General features: G+C 36.6%; 3 protein-coding genes across 4 annotated transcripts; 2 read left to right on the forward strand and 1 right to left on the reverse strand.

Moving 5' to 3' along the window:
- Nucleotides 1-340: 340 nt before the first annotated feature.
- Nucleotides 341-3,813, forward strand: TPR1 (Tetratricopeptide repeat (TPR)-like superfamily protein). Of its 2 annotated transcripts, none has more exons than XM_008225358.3 (5): nucleotides 341-716; nucleotides 1,028-1,210; nucleotides 2,155-2,281; nucleotides 2,495-2,608; nucleotides 3,476-3,813. In XM_008225358.3, exons 1-5 carry the CDS (start codon nucleotides 510-512, stop codon nucleotides 3,589-3,591), a joined length of 747 nt encoding a protein of 248 aa, XP_008223580.2. In that variant the 5' UTR covers nucleotides 341-509; the 3' UTR covers nucleotides 3,592-3,813. The 2 variants fall into 2 exon arrangements, with proteins under 2 accessions (XP_008223580.2, XP_008223581.2); XM_008225359.3 differs by having other exon boundaries at nucleotides 344-716; nucleotides 1,031-1,210.
- A 2,803-nt stretch (nucleotides 3,814-6,616) lies between these two features.
- On the forward strand, nucleotides 6,617-12,851 carry LOC103323424 (putative disease resistance protein RGA3). The gene is given in 9 exon segments (XM_008225420.3): nucleotides 6,617-7,189; nucleotides 7,192-7,841; nucleotides 7,967-9,403; nucleotides 9,405-10,290; nucleotides 10,764-10,859; nucleotides 11,457-11,616; nucleotides 11,700-11,799; nucleotides 11,973-12,478; nucleotides 12,580-12,851. Coding segments are annotated over 5 exon segments (3,501 nt in total). The 5' UTR covers nucleotides 6,617-6,726; the 3' UTR covers nucleotides 10,829-10,859; nucleotides 11,457-11,616; nucleotides 11,700-11,799; nucleotides 11,973-12,478; nucleotides 12,580-12,851.
- A 153-nt stretch (nucleotides 12,852-13,004) lies between these two features.
- On the reverse strand, nucleotides 13,005-18,511 carry LOC103323426 (putative clathrin assembly protein At5g35200). Its single transcript, XM_089045349.1, has 15 exons — nucleotides 17,496-18,511; nucleotides 17,344-17,413; nucleotides 16,876-16,973; nucleotides 16,440-16,581; nucleotides 16,256-16,356; nucleotides 15,893-15,976; nucleotides 15,518-15,568; nucleotides 15,339-15,404; nucleotides 15,184-15,249; nucleotides 14,998-15,078; nucleotides 14,832-14,909; nucleotides 14,291-14,440; nucleotides 14,128-14,203; nucleotides 13,888-14,024; nucleotides 13,005-13,648 (listed from the first exon to the last, which is right to left on the reverse strand). The coding sequence occupies exons 1-15, from the start codon at nucleotides 17,571-17,573 to the stop codon at nucleotides 13,238-13,240; spliced, it is 1,689 nt and encodes a 562-aa protein (XP_088901475.1). The 5' UTR covers nucleotides 17,574-18,511; the 3' UTR covers nucleotides 13,005-13,237.
- Between the last annotated feature and the right edge of the window lie 843 nt (nucleotides 18,512-19,354).

Raw genomic sequence — 19,354 nt, forward strand, 5'->3', positions numbered from 1 at the left:
TAACTCGGGGTTCGACTTAACTCGAAAATGGGCCTAAAAGAGAGGTCCACGGTTTAGCATTGGGGCCTGTCGACAAGGCCCGGTTCGGCGTGCGATTTAGGCCCATAACCGGCTCGAACCGACCCGTGAACAGCCCTACTTTTTTTTATTTTTTATTTATTAAGACGATACTATTTTTTAAACAAGCTGTTCGTCTATACTATTTTTTAAAAACCAAAAAATCCCTAGTAAAGCCGAACGGCTATACTATTTAAATTACCCGAGTATAGCCGCGCGGCTATATTGTATATTTAAAAAAACAAACAAAAAACGGAAAGAAACAAAAAGAGCCAATTGGCAGGGGCTAGTGGAACTAGTAGGAGCTTTCTGGAAACACGGAGTGTAAAAGTCATCTGAGTCATTTTCGTATATAAAATCTCCAGAAGAAAAGCTATCGTCGCAGCCAAAATCCGTCACCTTTTCCCGTTTCTGTTGCTCTTCGTGGAAGAAATCAATTTCCTGACAAAGCGATGCTGATCGACGAAGAAGAGACAGAAAAGCATAGCGATTTGAATTCCCCGAAACCCTCGTCTTCCACCAGCAGAAATGCCTCCGATGGCTTCGAAACTGCCAGTGACGGAGAATTCGGATCCAACGGTAGCGACAACGACGACGAAACCCAACAACAAGAGGAACAGCAAAGTCTCTCTCAGGCTGACGACGTCGCATTGAAACAGGTACTTTCTTCGGAATGCTATCTTTCTGCTAATTCGTAATCGAATGTGAATCAATTGTTTATTGTCACTTGAAGAGCTGATCAGTGAGTTCAATTTTGCACAAATTTTGAAAAATGAATTTTTTTTGGTAAATTGTTATGTTGTGGAATCTGAAATCTTACTGTGAATTGCTTACAATAAAACCCAATTAGGTTTTTTCTCTCTTTGTATATGCAGTGTTTCCTATGTGATCGGTAATCTGGTTTTATAGTTACGATCCTCATGTTCCTGTTAAAATAAATTTGATTGAGTTGTTCTGGTTGCATCTGAAGCAGAAAGCGTTTGAACAAGCAAATGATGTGAAAATGGAAGGCAATAGACTGTTTGGCAGTGGGCAATATGAAGAGGCATTATCACAGTATGAGCTTGCTTTGCACCTTGCGCCTGACATGCCATCATCTGTGGAATTACGCTCAATATGTCACGCAAACAGTGCAATATGTTTTTCGAAATTGGTATGTTATGTGGTTAAAGTCTGTGAAATATCCTGAAAATTTTCATTGTTTTTCTTGATTTTCACATTCTATGTTGATAAATTGATATTGACATAATAATACACATGCCTAATACATTCATATTTTGTTGACACAAGTTCAAGTTTTTCTGTAGTTTTTCTATTTTTCAGAAAATTCTTGATAGTTCCACTTCATGTTAGACAGAGTTGCATGCACTGATGCATGCTTCATGTACTTTTAGAGTTTGTTTAATTGGCCTACAATTTTCTGGCCTCTAATGCCCTTTTGATGTCCACATATTGGACAAGCTATGACACCAAATATGTAGAAAAATTTATTTTGATATACTTGACATGATGTTGCTTTTACTATTTCAAAGTGGATGCTATTTGCCTTCCCAACCTTATTTTCTTGGTAGTCTTTGTTGGAGCATGCAAGTTGTTCCGGTAAAAGTATGTGACTTCAAGTGATTCATAGATTGGTCTAATGAGCAAGGATGTGATCAATTTCCTTCATCATTTGACTTGACATTTTTATTAATCTTTGAATTTGAAATGATGATAGAAATGTTTCAGCGAAAATAGCTATTTTTTGCTCTAAATAAAATGAAATTGGATTTATTAGGGGACTTTCTAAGGATGGTTAATTTTTAGGATTAAGATTTATTGTGAAAGGCAACAAATTCTAATATTGAATGTTATAAATGATGACAATGGTTACCAAATCTTATGATCACATGTCTTCCTATGTCCAGACTGAGTAGAACTGCTGATATTTATCGTAAGAAGCTGTTCACTTTTAGTTTTTCCCCTGTTTGCTTGTTTTGTTATGTGGTTTTAAAAGGCTTCTTATTCTTTTCATTATAACTCCAGTACACCAGTAATTTGTTGATTATGCATTCTTAATACTAAATTATTATCAATCTTGGAATCTTAATATCACAGGGAAAATATGAGGATGCAATCAAGGAATGCACAAAAGCGCTAGAACTAAATCCTTCATATATGAAAGCTCTGCTTAGAAGAGCAGAAGCACATGAAAAACTAGAGCATTTCGAAGAGGCTATTGCTGGTAAGTTCGGATTTAATACCACCTTTTAATTTTAACCATTGTACTGCAGTCTAAGGTGATATCTTTCATCAGTTCATCGTTCAATTTCCTGGACAGTTCTCCACTATTCTTGACCCTTTTTCAGCTCACTAGAACCAACTTCTGTCCTCTCATGTATGTGGGTTTGTAGTTCTATACTCATATGTATTGCTGAATTTTTTTTTTACTCTGCAGATATGAAAAAAATCTTGGAACTCGATCCCTCAAATGACCAAGCCAAGAAGACCATTCATCGCCTGGGGCCGCTGGCTGAAGAAAAGAAAGAAAAGATGAAAGAGGAGATGATTGGTAAGTTTCTTTTTCTTTTTCTTTTGGTAAATTAGATGATTGGTAAGTTGGATAAATTATTTTGTTGTGCATTTATATTGTTTATAGTTTCATGGTTTATGGTTTTATATTCTTTTTCTTGTGGCCACTTGATCAAATTGTTCCCAACAGCTGTATGTACCGTGAGCAATGCCCAAAAAAAATTAAAAACCTAATCCATGTCTTAGATAGACCACTCTTCTAGCCTTCACATGACTTCTTTCCTCTAGTTGTAAACAAAGACCAAAGGACAGGGAAATTAGACTGTATTATGGGGGCAACTAGGCAATGCGTTTATGCGAAGTCAATTAATTACTTTCCCAAAGACCAGTGTAACTATTTTTTTCTGACTTTGTGACATAAGGCAAGACTAACATATGAAATAAAAACAACTCCTGAAATCAGCCTGCTGATTAAATTTTTAATGTCATATGATCTTTGCTTATGGAACACTAACCTTTTGCTGGAACTTGTTCATAATTTCTGAAAGACGTTGCTGTTGAAGGAGCGTTCGAGCAAATATTTTATACTTGTGGATGATGTCAACTTAATAATAATAGGAGCGTGTAGATCATAATTCTTCTATCTCATGTCTGTGACAGTTCTTCACATATTCTGTGTTTTCTGATGATAGTCGATATGATGTTTCTAAATTGCTATGCCAGAGACTGGTATATGTCGCATGTTTGTGGCATACTTCACTAAGTTTTAGACTTGGCTGTTAGCTGGCATATTGTCCTCTGTAATGTATAATTGTGTACTTTCCTCAGTTTCACTACAATTTAATGTTTCCAAAAGGAAAACAAATCTGTTGTAGACTAAGCATTTGAAATTTTTGTATGTGTGCAGGGAAGCTGAAAGATATGGGTAACTCTTTGTTGGGCCGTTTTGGAATGAGCATGGACAACTTCAAATCTGTTAAAGATCCAAACACTGGCTCTTATTCTATTTCATTCCAACGTTAGTGTGGTTGTGGTCATATTCTACAACAATGTGGGAAGAGTCAGGGTGGTGATCTGAAGGAGTATGGGCTTTGTCATGTATGCAGGATTGGTAATTACTAGTAAATGCAGAGTTGATAAAATCATTTGAGGATAGTATGTATTGATATGATGAATTTTAAGATATTAGGGTTTCTACATATGAATGGAACTATTACTTGATGAATGTTCATTTCATTTGAGCTCTCTTGTGTTTGTTTTGTGGGGTCTTCTGCAAAATTGTTAGGCCTAGTTTGGTAACACATTGCTTTTAAAATAAACAGATTCTATCCGAAAATTTTAAATTTTATGTGTTTGGTAAAACACGGGTATGCTACTTTTTCCCCACAAAATTAATGGTCAGAAACAGCAGTTTTTAAGAAGCATCAGCTGTTTTTAAAAACTGCTGGTTTAAGAAGCAGGCGGTACCATTTAGTTAACTTTTTGGATTAACCATATTGTCCTTATCTATCATATGTTTTATTCTCTTTTTTCACAATCGGAATAAAAACCTCAGATCTCCCCAGCTCCATATCCACACTCTACCCATATTGTCCTTATTTATTACATGGGTATTGGAAGCTTCCTGACTTCTAGAGGAAGAGAAAAGTTGTCTCATCCTCCAAATCACTTGCTTGGGCTCTAAAGCTGCTCTCTACTCTCTCAGCTACAGGTATCTTCCCATCTCTTTGGTTGAAACTGCTCCATACTCTCAAACTCAAATGTCATGTTTTTCCACATACTTTTTTCTTTCTTTTTTAAAGTTAGGGCTTCTGTGTAATACTTTTCCCTCTTTACATTTTGAACTCTTGCATCATTTAGGTGTTTGGGTATAATGTTTTGGGTTAGGATGATTCTTTGCAATCTTATCTTCGTAATCTAGTGCTTTAGTTTAGGAATTCTTTGTAAATATGCAGACCTGACAAATTTGACCCATAAGAAATAAAAAGGAAACAGAATTGAGAAACATGTTAAAAAGAAATTAGGTACTAGTTGCTAAAAACAAATTGTTGAAAGAAATTGAGAAACATGTGTTGAAGTTAGTTTTAAAAGATCTACATAGAAAACTGTACAAGTTGGAAGCCTTATTTAATTGCGGGATGGTTTTTCTTTTTCAGATATCTTGGTTGTCAAACTTCTAATTAGGCTTTATTTTATTAGTTGTAGATTTGCAAAACCTGGTTGTATGACATTCTGTTTAAGTATGCTCTTCATCAATTCATGGGTCTTTCTTGATTTTTAGATTTCTGCTTATTTGTCTTTTGGTTTTGATGTGTTCTGCTTATTTGACTTTGAGAATTCCTGGGCTCGTGTGTACTGGTTTCGATGATAGAGCATAATATAGGTTGCTGGGAATTGGGAATATTGATAGTTAATTTCAACATATATATGCTGCATTATCACTTTGCTCATTTTTTCTGAGTATCATACTCTCGCAACATATGTTTCAACTTCCAGTTAGCCCAGCAAAACTTTAGTATAAGTGATAAGCATTAGATAAGATCATTACCTTATCATCAGCATTTATTCTTTTGAAAATATGTCCTATAAGATCAGTATTGAGCAAAATTTATAAGAAGACAATAGGAGCATGTCCTTTTTGCATATGGATGTTTATATGTTTATTATTTGGACTGTTTGGATTGTTTGCTATTTTCCATTTCTCATATCTAAGCCTTATTTCTTTAGTAAGGATGGTAAAAGAATGTGAGAAGTTCATCAAAAGCGAGATGGAGAGGGAGGTTGATGTAAGAAAACATCACCGTAGTCTTCATTATCATGGAGCACAAAAGAGATGGAAGCATTGAGAAACACCACAAGATTAATGAACGCATCTAATTATACATTTTGTGTGTGGTAGAGATCTATTTAAACATTTCGATATTGAACACTTTTGTATATTTGTTATGAGATAGGAGAAGGCAAAGGTACATTTTCAGGGTAGGTACCGTAAGCATCTATCAAGATTGTTGTACTATTGAACCATATCATGACATTTTTACGATTGAAATAACAATATTTTGAAGTATTTTGTTACAATAATCAGTTTGAACTTGTGGTATAAATGTACTTGCTCTTTTTCACAGTCGGTTTCTCTCGATTGCTGTTTGTTTATGGGTTCTTTAGATTACATTATATATGGAATTTTTCTATGTTAGTATGTTCTTATTATAAGAAAAGTGCACGAAACTCTGGCTATAAAATGGCACAAACCTACAGTTTTTCAGTAATTACAAATATGTAACAAGAAGCACTTCCTTACACACATATATCTCAAATCCATTAAAAATACCAAACAATTACTCGAGATATATGAATGAAATATAGCACTAGATTTTGATTCCATACCCCTAAAGCAAAGCTGAATTTTAAGTTTGCCAAACCTATAATATCACAATTAATTCACCACCAAAGTGGATTAACAGAAACTTCATTTACAAATAATGTTATACATGGATGGGAGAATTGTATATCCAAGCAATCAAAACTCAAAAGCCCTAAACCCTAACCAAGATTCTAACGTGTACCTCTTATGCTAGCTAGTTTTTTTTTTTGGGGGTCAAACGATGAGAGATTTTATTGAAAACGAATAGTAAGGTTTACATCTTTAACTAAAGTATCAAAAAGCCAATCAGTGCCAACCTCATCCTATCGGTGAGTACCCTTGCTCGAGATACAAAGGATGCAACTAAGTGTGCCGCTTCATTGCATTGCCTCAGTGTGAAAGAAGCTGGTGATGATATTAGATATATTCAAGATATATATATATATATATATTCTGAAAGCGAGTTATTGTAGATTGTAAATTCTTTGCAGTGAAGAAGCGTGTAAGTTTTTACCATTCCTAAGTGGAGATTTCTAAAGTCACTTTCTCATATCCTTTTAACTTTCACTTTCAATTTATCCACAAAGTATCCAGAATCTAATCTATCCACAACCTATCCATAATAATGTATATTTCAGTGACCATATAGTCAAAACCGACGACTTGGGTCCACTCCTAAATTATTATCAGTAGCCTTTAACGTTAGCCATATACATATATCGAACAGAAAAAGAAGCACTGATCTGTTCTTTGTCTTGTCTTGAGCAGTACTGGAAGAAAGCGAGAAAAGAAAGATGGCTACGGAGTTTCTTACCTTTGGTGCCCAGGAAATACTGAAGAAACTGGCTTCGCTTGCCGGTCAAGAATTTGGTCTTGTACGAGGATCCAAACGAGAGCTAGCAGCCCTGCGTGAATCATTAGTAATGACTCAAGCTATGCTACGAGACGCCGAACAGTCACACGTTAGGAGCGAGGCTGTGGAAATGTGGGTGAAGAAGCTTCAAGACATAACTCATGATGCTGATCATGTGTTGGATGAACACGAATATGAAGTTCTGCGGCATAGGGTTGAGCTGCAAAACCAAATGAAGAAAAAGGTACTCGACTTCTTTTCGTACTCCAATCCGATTGCCTTTCGTCTTAGAATGGCGCATAAAATTAAGAAAATCAACACATCTTTGGAGAGTTTGAATAAGATGGTAGCTGGTATGGGGTTGGTTGATAGGGCAGTTGTAGAAGCAACTGACAGGGAAACCATCTCCAGCTCGATCGAGATGAGAAGTACATCGTTGGAAGGGCTGAGGTCGTGTCAGAGATAGTTAAAACCTTGATTAACTCAAGCAATAATCAGGAGAATTATCTTTCCGTTATGGCGATTGTTGGAATGGCAGGCTTAGGAAAGACAACTTTGGCTAAATTGATATATCATGAATATGAAATAGGAAGACACTTCCATGAAAAAATATGGATATGTGTATCTACTCCTTTTAAAGTCAACACAATTTTAAGCGGAATTTTAGAAAAGCTTAAACCAGAGAAGGCTGGGATAAGAGGGAAGGCAACAATATGTGAAAACCTCCAAGAACATTTGAAAGGAAAAAGATATCTTCTCGTGCTTGATGATGTTTGGAATGATGATCCTCAAAAATGGGATAATTTGATAAGTTGTTTATCAAATGTTCAAGATACTAAAGGAAGCAACATCGTTGTCACTACCAGAAGTGTTAGTGTTGCATCAATTGTGCAAACACTTCCTAGGCATGATTTGAGAAAACTATCAAATGAAGAATGTTGGCTCATATTAAAGGATAAAGCATTTCCAGATGGGAGTTCTCCTTTAACTAATGATGAAGGGAGGATTGCAAGGGGGATTGCTAAAAAATGTGTAGGTGTACCATTGGTGGCAAAGGTATGTTTATTAATTTGTTACTCATTAATTAATAAAGCTCTTATTTCCTCTTCTTTTTTTTCTATTTTACTTTCATTTTGTAACATATTGTCATTTAATAAAGATTGAAACTCATGTTTGAACAGGTTTTGGGCAATATGATGCGTTCTAAAAAGAGAGATGGATGGTGCTCAATTCAAGAATGTAACATATGGGATTTACCAGAAGGAGGAGAAAGAATATTATCAGTTTTGAAGTTGAGTTTTGATCAATTAAAATCATCATCTTTGAAACAATGTTTTGCATATTGCTCAATGTTTAGCAAAGATTTCAAAATTCAAAAGGATGACTTGATCCAACTTTGGATGGCTCAGGGGTTGCTGCGCCCTTTTACCAGCGAAAGTAATCTAGAGATTGAGGACATAGGTGATAAGTATTTTAGAATTCTATCCAAGAACTCATTTTTTCAAGATGTTACCAAGGATGATCATGATATTATCACTGAATGCAAGATGCACCATCTTTTCCATGATCTTGCAAAGCATATATCAGAATCAATGAGTAAAGACTTCAATCAGACTCGACATATGGCAGAAATTCCTACCTCAGTGCTACTTGCAAAAAAAAGTGGTCATGAATTACACTCAGTTTTTGTGAAAGATGAAGTTCTTGGTAATGCCTTACTGAGCTTTAAAGGTTTACGAGTCTTAAAATTATATGAGGCTGATATTGATGAGTTGCCAATTTCAATTGGAAAGATGAAGCACTTGAGGTATCTGGATGTTTCCAGAACAAAGATCAAATCGCTCCCCAAATCCAGTGGCAAGCTTTATAATCTGCAGACATTAAGAATGGATTGTCTCAACTTTGAAGAGTTTCCAAAGGAAGTGCAAAATTTGATAAGTTTGAGGCACATTTATTTTAAGTGGGACTGTGAAAATTTTCCAGTCAGTATGGGGCGTTTAACTAATCTCCGATCATTATCCTTTTTCATTGTGGGTAAGGAGGTGGGTCGTGGAATAGAGGAGTTGGCTGGCTTAAGGCATTTGAAAGGCAAATTATCTCTTTATAATCTAGAGCATGTGACAGATGGAGAAGAAGCAAAGAAAGCAAAATTAGTTGAGAAGACAAGTATATGGAAATTAAGCTTTGAATGGCAGGGAGAGAGGCCGAGCATCAACAACGATGAGGATGTGCTAAAAGGCCTTCAACCACACCCGAAATTGGAGTTTTTAGAGATTCGCAACTTTATGGGCGATAAGTTTCCATCATGGATGATGACTAGTTTGTTTCCTGAAATGAAAACATTAACTATTGATAATGCCAAGAACCTAATTGAGTGGATGGAAGCTGCAACATCGCTAACAGAAGTCGTGGTGTTTCCTTGTCTTGAGGAGCTGTTCCTGACGAAATGTGATCAGTTGAGAAGTGTTCCCAGTCATTTTCCATCTCTCCAAAAGCTAGAGATAGATTCTATGGATAGCAGCAAACCAATGGAAAATATAAACAAGAAGCTCACAACTCTTACTTCTCTCACAATAGAGAATGTGAGGGGGCTTGCTTCTCTGCCAGAAGTGATGTTAAAAAAACAACCAGAACCTTGCAAATTTGGAGATAAGAGATTGTGGGAAGTTAAGTTGTATTGCTCCCCATATATTTGGTTGTTGTGCATCTCTTGAGTCTCTGTGTGTTTCTAAGTGTCAAAATATTAGGAGTTTGCCTGATGGGCTGCACACTCTCTCTCTTAAGGAGTTGATTGTAGACAACTGCCCTAGACTGGAGTTCATTCCAATCACACATGCTCTTACGTCTCTCCTGAAGTTGTCTGTAAAGTATTGCAGGAGTCTAAAGTCAGTTCCAACTTTGCATGGCTTTGCATCCCTTCGTCAACTGGAAATTGAGAGCTTTCATGGGACAAGTCCACTGATTGGCCTCGAGTCCTGTACCTCGCTTCATTCACTGCGTATCTATGGTTGTGAATGTTTGACGCATTTACCAGATGGGCTAAAAATTCTTGTCTCTCTTGAGGAATTGACAATAAGCAGGTGTCCTAGTCTACAAACTATTCCGAGCTTAGACAACCTCACACACCTCCGTGAGTTGAAGATATCATTTTGTGCTGGATTGAAAAGTCTACCCCGTGGATTAGCATCCCCACACTGCCTCACCAGCTTGAGGGATTTGGAAATTGGTCGGTTTTCGATGGTGCTCCATTCATTTCCTACTTTTCAGGTATCACAACTTGAAAGATTGAGCTTGTGGGGTTGGCCTAAGCTCGAGTCTCTGCCTGAACTAGCTCAACACTTTACTTCTCTAACATGTTTGGGAATACTATCCTTTGACGGAATGGAGGCTCTTCCAGAGTGGCTGAGAAACCTTGCATCTCTTGAGTATCTACGTATAATTTGGTGCGCGAATCTGATGTATCTACCTACAGTTGAAGCTGTACAATGTCTCACCAAGTTAAAAGAGATATGTTGACGCAGAAAAATGGTTCTGTCCTTTTCCCGCGTAACTTTGTGATTTTGTTACCTTCGGAATGCTATGACTTCGGTAGTAGTTACACCTGTAAGATAGCAAACGCTCGGTAAGTCCTAGGTACCGGTGTGATACCGGCCGAAGGCTCTCCGATGCTTAAGTAAGTACGGATTTGGTAAGTTTGAACTACAGATCAATAGGCAGTGTGCCGTTAGTTCTGATTGATTAACTCCAAGCTGAGATGGTTGCCCTCTTTTATAGGCCTTGGGAGGTGTGCATTTTACCTAGAGTTTCGATGTGGGACTCTGGACATTGATTGTGTGACTGCCACGTGATCTGGATGCCAAGGTTGCCCTAATAGAGCGATCGGTAGGTAAGATGCCGAAGCTAGGTGCCAAAGGCTCCCATAGCTCCAGCTTGGTCCACGTGTCAAATGTTTATTGGCTGTTTATTTTGGTATAAACAAGATATACATTAGTGGTTGTCCCCTTTTAAAAGAAAGATGCAACAAGGAGAGCGGTGCAGAATGACCCAAGATTTCACATATTCCAAAGATCACAGGTACGATTTTTTCTTCGGGTCTTAAATCAACTACTCCTGATGTATCTCTTACTATTCATTTAACTTAATTACCTGTTATGATGCAGTATTTCTTTCTTATTTCCTAAGCTATAGTTAATGTTCATAATAGGAATTCGATTCCCAGCCACAAAATAGTGTTTTTGTGTGTGTGAATATTTTGCACAGTGCAGTATTAAGATATCTGATTATTTAAACCATATGATAACCTGCTAAGATTTGTTTCCATCAGAAGCATCAGATTGAGTACCTTTTAGAATCGAGAATCATGTAAATATTTATTAAGAATGTTTTGGCTGTTTGTTTTCATTTCTCATTAGGTTTGTTCTCTTCCTTGCTCATTTTAGTTAATCAGTCAACCAGTTGAAATAAAGCTACGAGTTATAACATTATTTGGGTTAAAAAAAATAAATTCTGAGTTTTGAAGTATTCTTTATATTCATACACATGCATGCACATGCGTACTTTAAATTAGGCCTTAGGTCTAAGTATTCTTGTTCAATAACTTGATGAAAATTCAAGGTTCGATGGTACCAAATTATGTGTAAGTTTCTAACATATTTATGTTTAAATCTGTAGTTCAAGATTGAGGATGCTCATTAACAGAGACCCGACTTGTCAACCTGGATGGAATCAAATTCAGTAAGCTTACAAAGTATCCCCAAATGCTAAATGTTTCGAAGTAGTGTGCAGTGGTGGTGTGAAGTTTATACAACTCAAGTCAGTCATTCATCTCAAGGTACCAGTTTCGTTTCTAAAACACATCTCCAAAAAAACTAAAACTTGTCGCCTCCGGCATTGACCAAAGTTGTTTTTGATTAGTTCCATGAGATATATGCTGATGGCGGGAGGCAGTTGAAGCTATGTGCCTGCAGTTGTATGTCTGGCTGTGGAAAATTAATTTCATTGCATTGGATGCATGGTGAGCTTTTCAAACCACTATCTCCTCCTCTCTTCTGGCTTCTCTCTAGATTTAACCAGAATTTCAATGAATTATACTTTACACTTAGCCTCTGTTATATCTTTTCCTTATCAGTTTACATTCAAGGTTGCTTCTGCAGGGGCATATAATAAAATGTCGGAATAATTTTGCAGGTGGGTTTATAGGTTGTTTTTACTCAACTTGAGGAACTCTTAGGCAACGGGTACAAACAGAGTCGAGATACTTCAGTTCCCTTTTCCCTACATGATTATTTACTTAAGGAGTTGTTATCGGCACTCCAAAAGTATTATTCTGCACTTCTCCAAGTGAAATTTTCCCCTTGTGTTGTTATACTAGAGGAGTACATGATCACTTTTTTGGAGTGCCAATACCAGTTACCTTTTCTAGTTTCCTAATTTGTGGATAATATGCAGATATTAGGAAACAGTAATTCATGAGATTATCGTCGTCATACTGACAGTGTACCTCCTAGAGTTGGCTTGGTGGGAGATTGTAGGCATTTATGGTTTTGAAACAGACTCAGGTTTCTTGGCAGCTTCAAAAGTTATGGAGGAGTTGGTCAAATGCATTTTACACATTCTCATATCTTCAGATAAGGCAATCAAGCAGTTGAGTGTGCCTCAAATCATGAAGTTCTGCAGTTTTGCTTTTTGGAAAGGTTCCCTTTTATTTTTCCTTGTCCATTTTCATCATTCTGTGTTGTATGGTTAAACTTCTTCTAAAGGAACAATTGTGTTATGTGATTTTCATCTCAAGCAGGTTTATGGACACCATGAGTTCCTGCAACTCCCTCTCAAGCAAACTTCAACGAGCCAGGATTTTATGTTGTATTTTTGTGAGCCTTAATTATTTCTGTATTTTATTCATGTGTTTTGTATCCCTGATGGTAGGTCTTTTTAGAGTGAGATGGTCTAAAATTAGAAAGATGGTTTGTGAGTTTTTGGAGTTCATTGTTGACAATTTGGGTGAGAAAAATGAAACTTACAAGGTATGTTTGTATTTTTTATTTTAATGTTTTTGAATTTTAACAAGTTCCCCTTCTCTTACGACCAAAAGAAAGAAGAAGATGAAAGAAGAAAAAGAAAAGGGGGAAAGGGGGAAAGGGTCTTGAGTTGCATTTCATTAGCCAGGTGATTGATTTCTAGCCAATCCCACCCATAATAAACTTCATGAGAGGCATCAGATGAGAGACCAATTTGGTCTCAACTAATTGTATTTCAACAAACTCATGCAAACCATTTTCTCATTAGAAGAAGATAGTTATGTAGGATCAACTGTCCAGTAAACTCAATGGAGAACTGGTTTTCTAACATCAAAATCGTTCATGACACTGAGTGCTGCTTCCTCCACTGCAAATGTCTCAAACCTTTGGGGGTAGAAATGTTTAATTACCACAACAATTTCCTGTGATCCTCTACTAAATGAAGCCATTGAAAGAGTTTGGAGGTGGTTGCGAATAACTCTGCTCAATAGCAAAGGGATTGCCAGAAGAATTTGATGGAATATCACTGATGTTGGCTAACTGTTGCTGCTGCATCATGAAAGCTGCTTGTTGGGTCATGAAAGGCATTTGTGAGTTAGTTGGGGCTGTTGGAATTGCATTGCTATAGAGACCATAAAACGGGACTTGGTCTTGTACATGTTGTTGGGGCATGATAGCCATTTGCATGTTGTTTGGGGGAAGTGGGACTAATTGGTAAGGACTAATTGGGGCATCATCAAAAGGATTAGAGGGTGCCTGTCTGTGGTAGAAGCCATTCTGATTTGGTGTACTTGCCATTGCACCATCATATAGACTATCCAGTGTCAATCTGTCCAGTCCAACAGCCTGCATATATTTGAGAACAGAATTAAAAGTGACCAAATACATGTTACCCTAATCTTCTGAGTAATTCTTCCTCACAACATGTTATAACTTGGAGTTATTGGATTGGCCTAATCCAAATCCAAATCGATTTATAATTGAAGTGAGATCGTATTTGGACCGAATTGGCCTAATTCGAATGTAAATAAGCAAGGGGACATCCCTTAGGTAGAAGTGTCAGGACATGACAATGGAAGACTTACCACCTTAGCCTCTTCAGCTGAAGCTACATTAGAACTTGGTGCAGAAACTGCATCTGCATTAGAACTTGGAGCTGTAAAAAGTGCAAGCTCCCAACTAGACTCCGAGCTTGTTGAATTGAGACCATCTGGTTTGGAATCTGATGGGTTTTATGTGATAAGATGTAGAAGGAAATGAACAATATATCACTAAGACACTTCATGTTACTATATATCAATTTAAACGAAAGGAAAACGAGTTACCAGATTGAACAATTGCAAGTGCGAGAGAATTTTGCTCATCTGACTCTGATGTTACTGGGGGTAATTCATCGAAGCTCTAATGGAATGACAAGATCATATGAGTCGAAGGAAATAAAAATTTGTCTGTTTTGTGCCAAACAAAGTAGCTCATATAAGCATTTACCAGAAGATCAATCACTTGTGATGTGCCAGCAGCCTCACTCTGATCTGGGGCTGTCCCATTGGCATTTGATTTTCCTTCTACATTATCATCTTGTTTATGGTCAATTAACAAATCACCTTCTACCAGATGAATTCCCTTGGGGAGCAGCATCTTCCTTCTCATTGATCTGATAAACAAGTTATGGTTGTTAATTATCTTCAGGATTAATGAAGGAAATCAAGATCCCAATTGCCTAAAATAAATCCACTGTTTTCATAATCCACTTTGAATGATAATAGATGCAGCATAGTTCAATAATTGAGAATTTTTAAAAGAAAGAAAGTTTGGTGATGAAAATGCAATGCAGTTAGAAGTTATGGAAATACTTGTGCATGCATGGCTCTGTATGTGTGTGAGACAAATTTCAACAGAACTATTCTGTTATAAACTTATAGTGGTATATGCTTGCCAAGAGAAGAAGCGTGTGCATCAAATAAATTTGCCAAATTATGGGGGTGTGCATTACAAGATAGCCCCAAAGCAAAGAGTTGAAGCATCATACTTGCATATGTTGAAGCGTTGAACTGCTGGGAGTGTCGTTCACATAATCTTCCATGGTAGTCAAGAATGATGCAGGGGGCTGCAGTTATAAATGTTACCCATACTGACAACCCAATTGAAGGGCACTAACAAGTACAGAACTACATGGACACATTAAAAGCTCCAACCTGTTGAATTTTGATGAATTTCAGTGCCCGTCCAAAGTTAAAGCTCCTGCAGATCTCAAAGAACTCACATAACCTCTCTTCCTGCAGTAACATAAAGTTTCCAATGTTGAATATAAATTTGATACAAGATCTTTCAAGGAACCAATATTATGACAACATAAGCAATGTATCATAGATGACATATACCTGGCTTCTCGACTTCTTATAAATTTCGAGTGCTCTAACTGCATCATCGTGCTGCATCTCAAAGAACTGCCAGAAAATAAAGTGAGTGATACATTGATGTTTCTTGGAAGCTAGGAACCGCCCATCATGTTGCACAGACAAAAACCACAACCCACCTTGTCTAATAAATTGACATTGCCATCAGTAATTGCAGCATACAACTTAGCACTTTCACCAGCAACCTGATGGAGGAACACCGCAAGGAGGTTAGTTTGAAATGGTACTAGATTAAGTTAGTTTATTTTTTTCTTTTGTCTTTTTTATTGTAATTCTTATAGGTTTTGATAATTCTTACCATTGACAGGGCAAACTGAATCAAGCAATTACATACAGTTCCCTCCTTTGGCTGCAAAATAGGACACCTTCAGTTTTTCAGTAATTATAAGGCATTCTTAGATCTTTATATGTTTACATGATTCCACAGAAGAAACATATATACAAGGGTGAGATGCATAAAATTGCTGGAAAAGATTCCCATCAATTTTCAACAGAACAAAACCAAAATGATACAACTACAACTAATAAGATTACAAGAAATACAACTTCAAATCAATCAATATAGCCTGAAAAGTAAAAAAAAAAATAAAGGTTGAAACACAGAGGAAAAGAAGATGACGATGGCACATAAATTTCAAAGAGGATAAATCACGATTACTTGAAAAACATGAACCTGACAATCAAGAAGGCGAGATAGAAGCTGTTGCAAGGCAGGTAATTGCCTTAATAAGTCTGGGGTATCAAGTTCCTTAGTTCTCTGGGGAAAATATATCAAAGATATCAGACCCTTTATTCCAAACAGCATAACACAACTGACCATAATATGAAAAGAGAATAGAAACAACATGAAACCAATATAACATGGTCAGGGTTTATGAGTCCTTATGCCAGAACAGAAGGGCTACATGCCTTTTCTTTTTGAGTTGGTCATAAGTTAATACGTTAAAACCAATGCATAAAGCGCATACTAAACAATAGTTGGTTTACCCTAAAAATTAAATTGCTTACACATAAAGTTCCAATTCAAACTTCATACCGAGTGATCTTTCTGGGCATCATACTTCAATACGCGGAAACACTCCAGACGCTCTTCAAGGTATGATGCATACGTCCGCACCCAAGCAGAAAAATCCAATGCTTCATGCCAAATATACCTCCATAGTCAGTTACCGCTACTAAAAACCCTTGTTTGAAAGAAACGATTTCAGAAGGAATCATACCACTTGAACTTGATCCATCCCAAACATGAGATAAATTCAGCATATGACCTCTACTCCAGCTATATTTGACTACAGCGTCACAAAATGTGTCATCAACTTCCCTCAAAGCACGGTGTACAATAATCACGGTCTTCAGTGCTACCTAGGCATACACTGGAAGCTGAGATTGTTTGTATTCATATTCTAACAAATAAGGGGATGTCCTTTTCAGAGGGAGATCATAAACAAGAACCATATGGAGTTTGAAGCAGCAATATAAGTAATAAAACAATCTTATCAGCAATAGGGAACGAGAAGTTAAAAAGTAGGTATTGAATAAAGAAACTTGCATGGCCTTTTTTTTCTTCTTTCTTTTTTTCCATTTCTTGCTCTAGTATTTGTATAATATCCTTGCTCTAGTAAAAAGAAAATTGAACCAAGGTCATCAGGGACATACCTTCCAATTGTGAGTCTTACTAAGACGCCTTGCAAGACCATGGATGCAGTAAGCAGCTTCAGCACGAGGTCTAAATGCCGAAACTGCATTTAGTATAGCTGGCAACAGAAGAACACAATGATTAACTCAAAGCAATAGCCCATAAATAAAATATTTTTGGAACTGAATTTTGTTCAGAAATCAACTCAACAAAGCAAATGTGTATATCATTCAAAATTATACATAATAAACTTGTCATTTTTTGTATCGACATATATTAGATACTTGAAATCACTCATTGCTGCAATATTTCCCTGCATTTTATCCGTGCAATTAAGAAAGAAAAAAAGTACTGAAAAATTGAACGGTCAATTTCGCTATCAACTGGAATTTGCAGACCATGGATCAAACTGTATACGACCGAACGACAACCATATATAAACTCCACAGAAAATGCATGTTGGCCAGGAAGAAAGAAGTTTCACATACTTAAAACATGTTTCTCCTTGGGCAATGCTTCATCATGACTTGTGGCCTTGGCAATGGCAACATCCAGTGCCTGCATTAGCACGTATATGAAATATCCCTTTCAAAACTTATCAATCATAAACCATGATGTTGCATGATGTAAAATTAATTACCTTGAAATCGCCATTGGCTTTTGCCAATCCAACAGTTTTCAAAGCTTTTCTTAAGCTTTGCTGACTGCCTGCTGCCATTCCCTTTCAGGAGAATATATATATAATCTCTAAACCCAAAGCAACAATTCCGACCAAACTGAAGAAAACACTAACAAAACAATTTCACCCCCAAGTTTTGATCTTTATCAAACAACAAAATTGAACAAAAATTCATTTCAAAATCACACAAAAATATACACAATAATCCTAATTAGGCTATGGTATTTAATATTTGAAAGAACAATTTCATTCAAAAGAAATGAAACAAAAGAATGGACCAAAAGAAAAGGCCATACAAGTTATACATAGTATTATTGAACATTGTATTATTAATTGCTCCCATTGGCAATGAATATTAACATGTATATGTACATACAAAGAAGATGATGGGGGCACACACACACACACACACATATATATATACACGAATTAAATGGTTGGAAAAGGAAAAAACCAAAACCATGCGATTACCAGAGGGTTTGGTTGCCTGCCAGAGAATGCCTAAACCAGAAGAGGAATTAAAGCAATGAGAATAAATAATTATTTTCCAAAACCTATATGAACAAAAACAGAAGCGCATAACTCAGGATGATGAACATCATCAGCAGTTATTGCTCCCCCCACCATGAGCTCTGGTGGCATGGCATTGGGGTGGGGTGGGAAGGTGGTAGATCTAGATTTGGGTTTCCCCTAAAATGCTTTTGGGTTTTAGGGTGGAATTACTCAGAATAAAAATCATTATCCAAAAATGACTAATTTTTTCTTAATTTAGGAAACTAACCCTTTTTGCATGTTAGAATTATTATGGCTTTGGGTAATGAGTTGTTGGGTCAATACGTCCTTCTTGTATTTCCAAATCCAATAGGCTATCGATTGGTGTCTATTGCTGTTTCCAGGATTCTATATTGCTATTTGCTATATTTGGTGTGGGACTCTAATCTTTATAATTATTTGTAGATACCATATGGTTTTTTTTTTTTTTTCTATAAGAGCATTACGAGAATTGTTTGGCTCTTTAAAACTGAAGAGGAGCTCCACACCAAAAATCTTCGAATTTTCTATAATCACAAAATTGAATTGACGCCTGAGTTTGATAGCATCATTTTTGACACATTTCCCTCTCTTGCTGTTCATATCTATGTTAGATATAGCGTTTGGTTGGAGCGCACGCGTTTTCTTGTCCACTTGGCAAAAAAAAAAAAATCAGTTGGAGAAGCTCTAAAGTAAAAACAACTTTAAGCTTTGGAGGTTAGATCCTCTCGAAGAGATCTATATTTTGCCCTACTTCCCTTTCCGGTACCAAATTCATCCAATTGATAGGGAACTTGATCCTATCAATATTGCATGGGAAGAGATGGATCAAAGATGCGTGTGTACTGCTCTTTCCCTCCATGCAAAAAGGAGTTGGTTTTTATTTTTTTGGGTTGTTCCAATATAGGCCAGTAGCTACATTCATCTGCCTATAGTAGGGGCAACCCAAGCAAGTTTGAACTATATAATTCAAGGTAGTTAAATATGGGGTGCGCATGAAGTTGACTTAAAACCATAACAATGCACAACACAAAATATTTTCATTGCTTCCCAAAATCCACGTTGCATGAACTAGTTAAAATCCAAAAAGGACAATCTTACGGGGCACCGGCACAAAATTTAGAGGTTTCTTGAACTCAGAGGTTCCTTAGCTAACATCTAGTTATTTCTATATGGCAAATATTTAACTATAAACTAAGTGCTCAAAGAGAGGATAATAGTTAGTTTAGCAAGATAATAATACGACTATAATAGTGTTTACGTGTTTTGGATTAGAAGTCTACTCGAGA

Source organism: Prunus mume, linkage group LG2 (assembly GCF_029339155.1).
Source record: "Prunus mume cultivar Tortuosa linkage group LG2, ASM2933915v1, whole genome shotgun sequence".
Taxonomy (NCBI): domain Eukaryota; kingdom Viridiplantae; phylum Streptophyta; class Magnoliopsida; order Rosales; family Rosaceae; genus Prunus; species Prunus mume.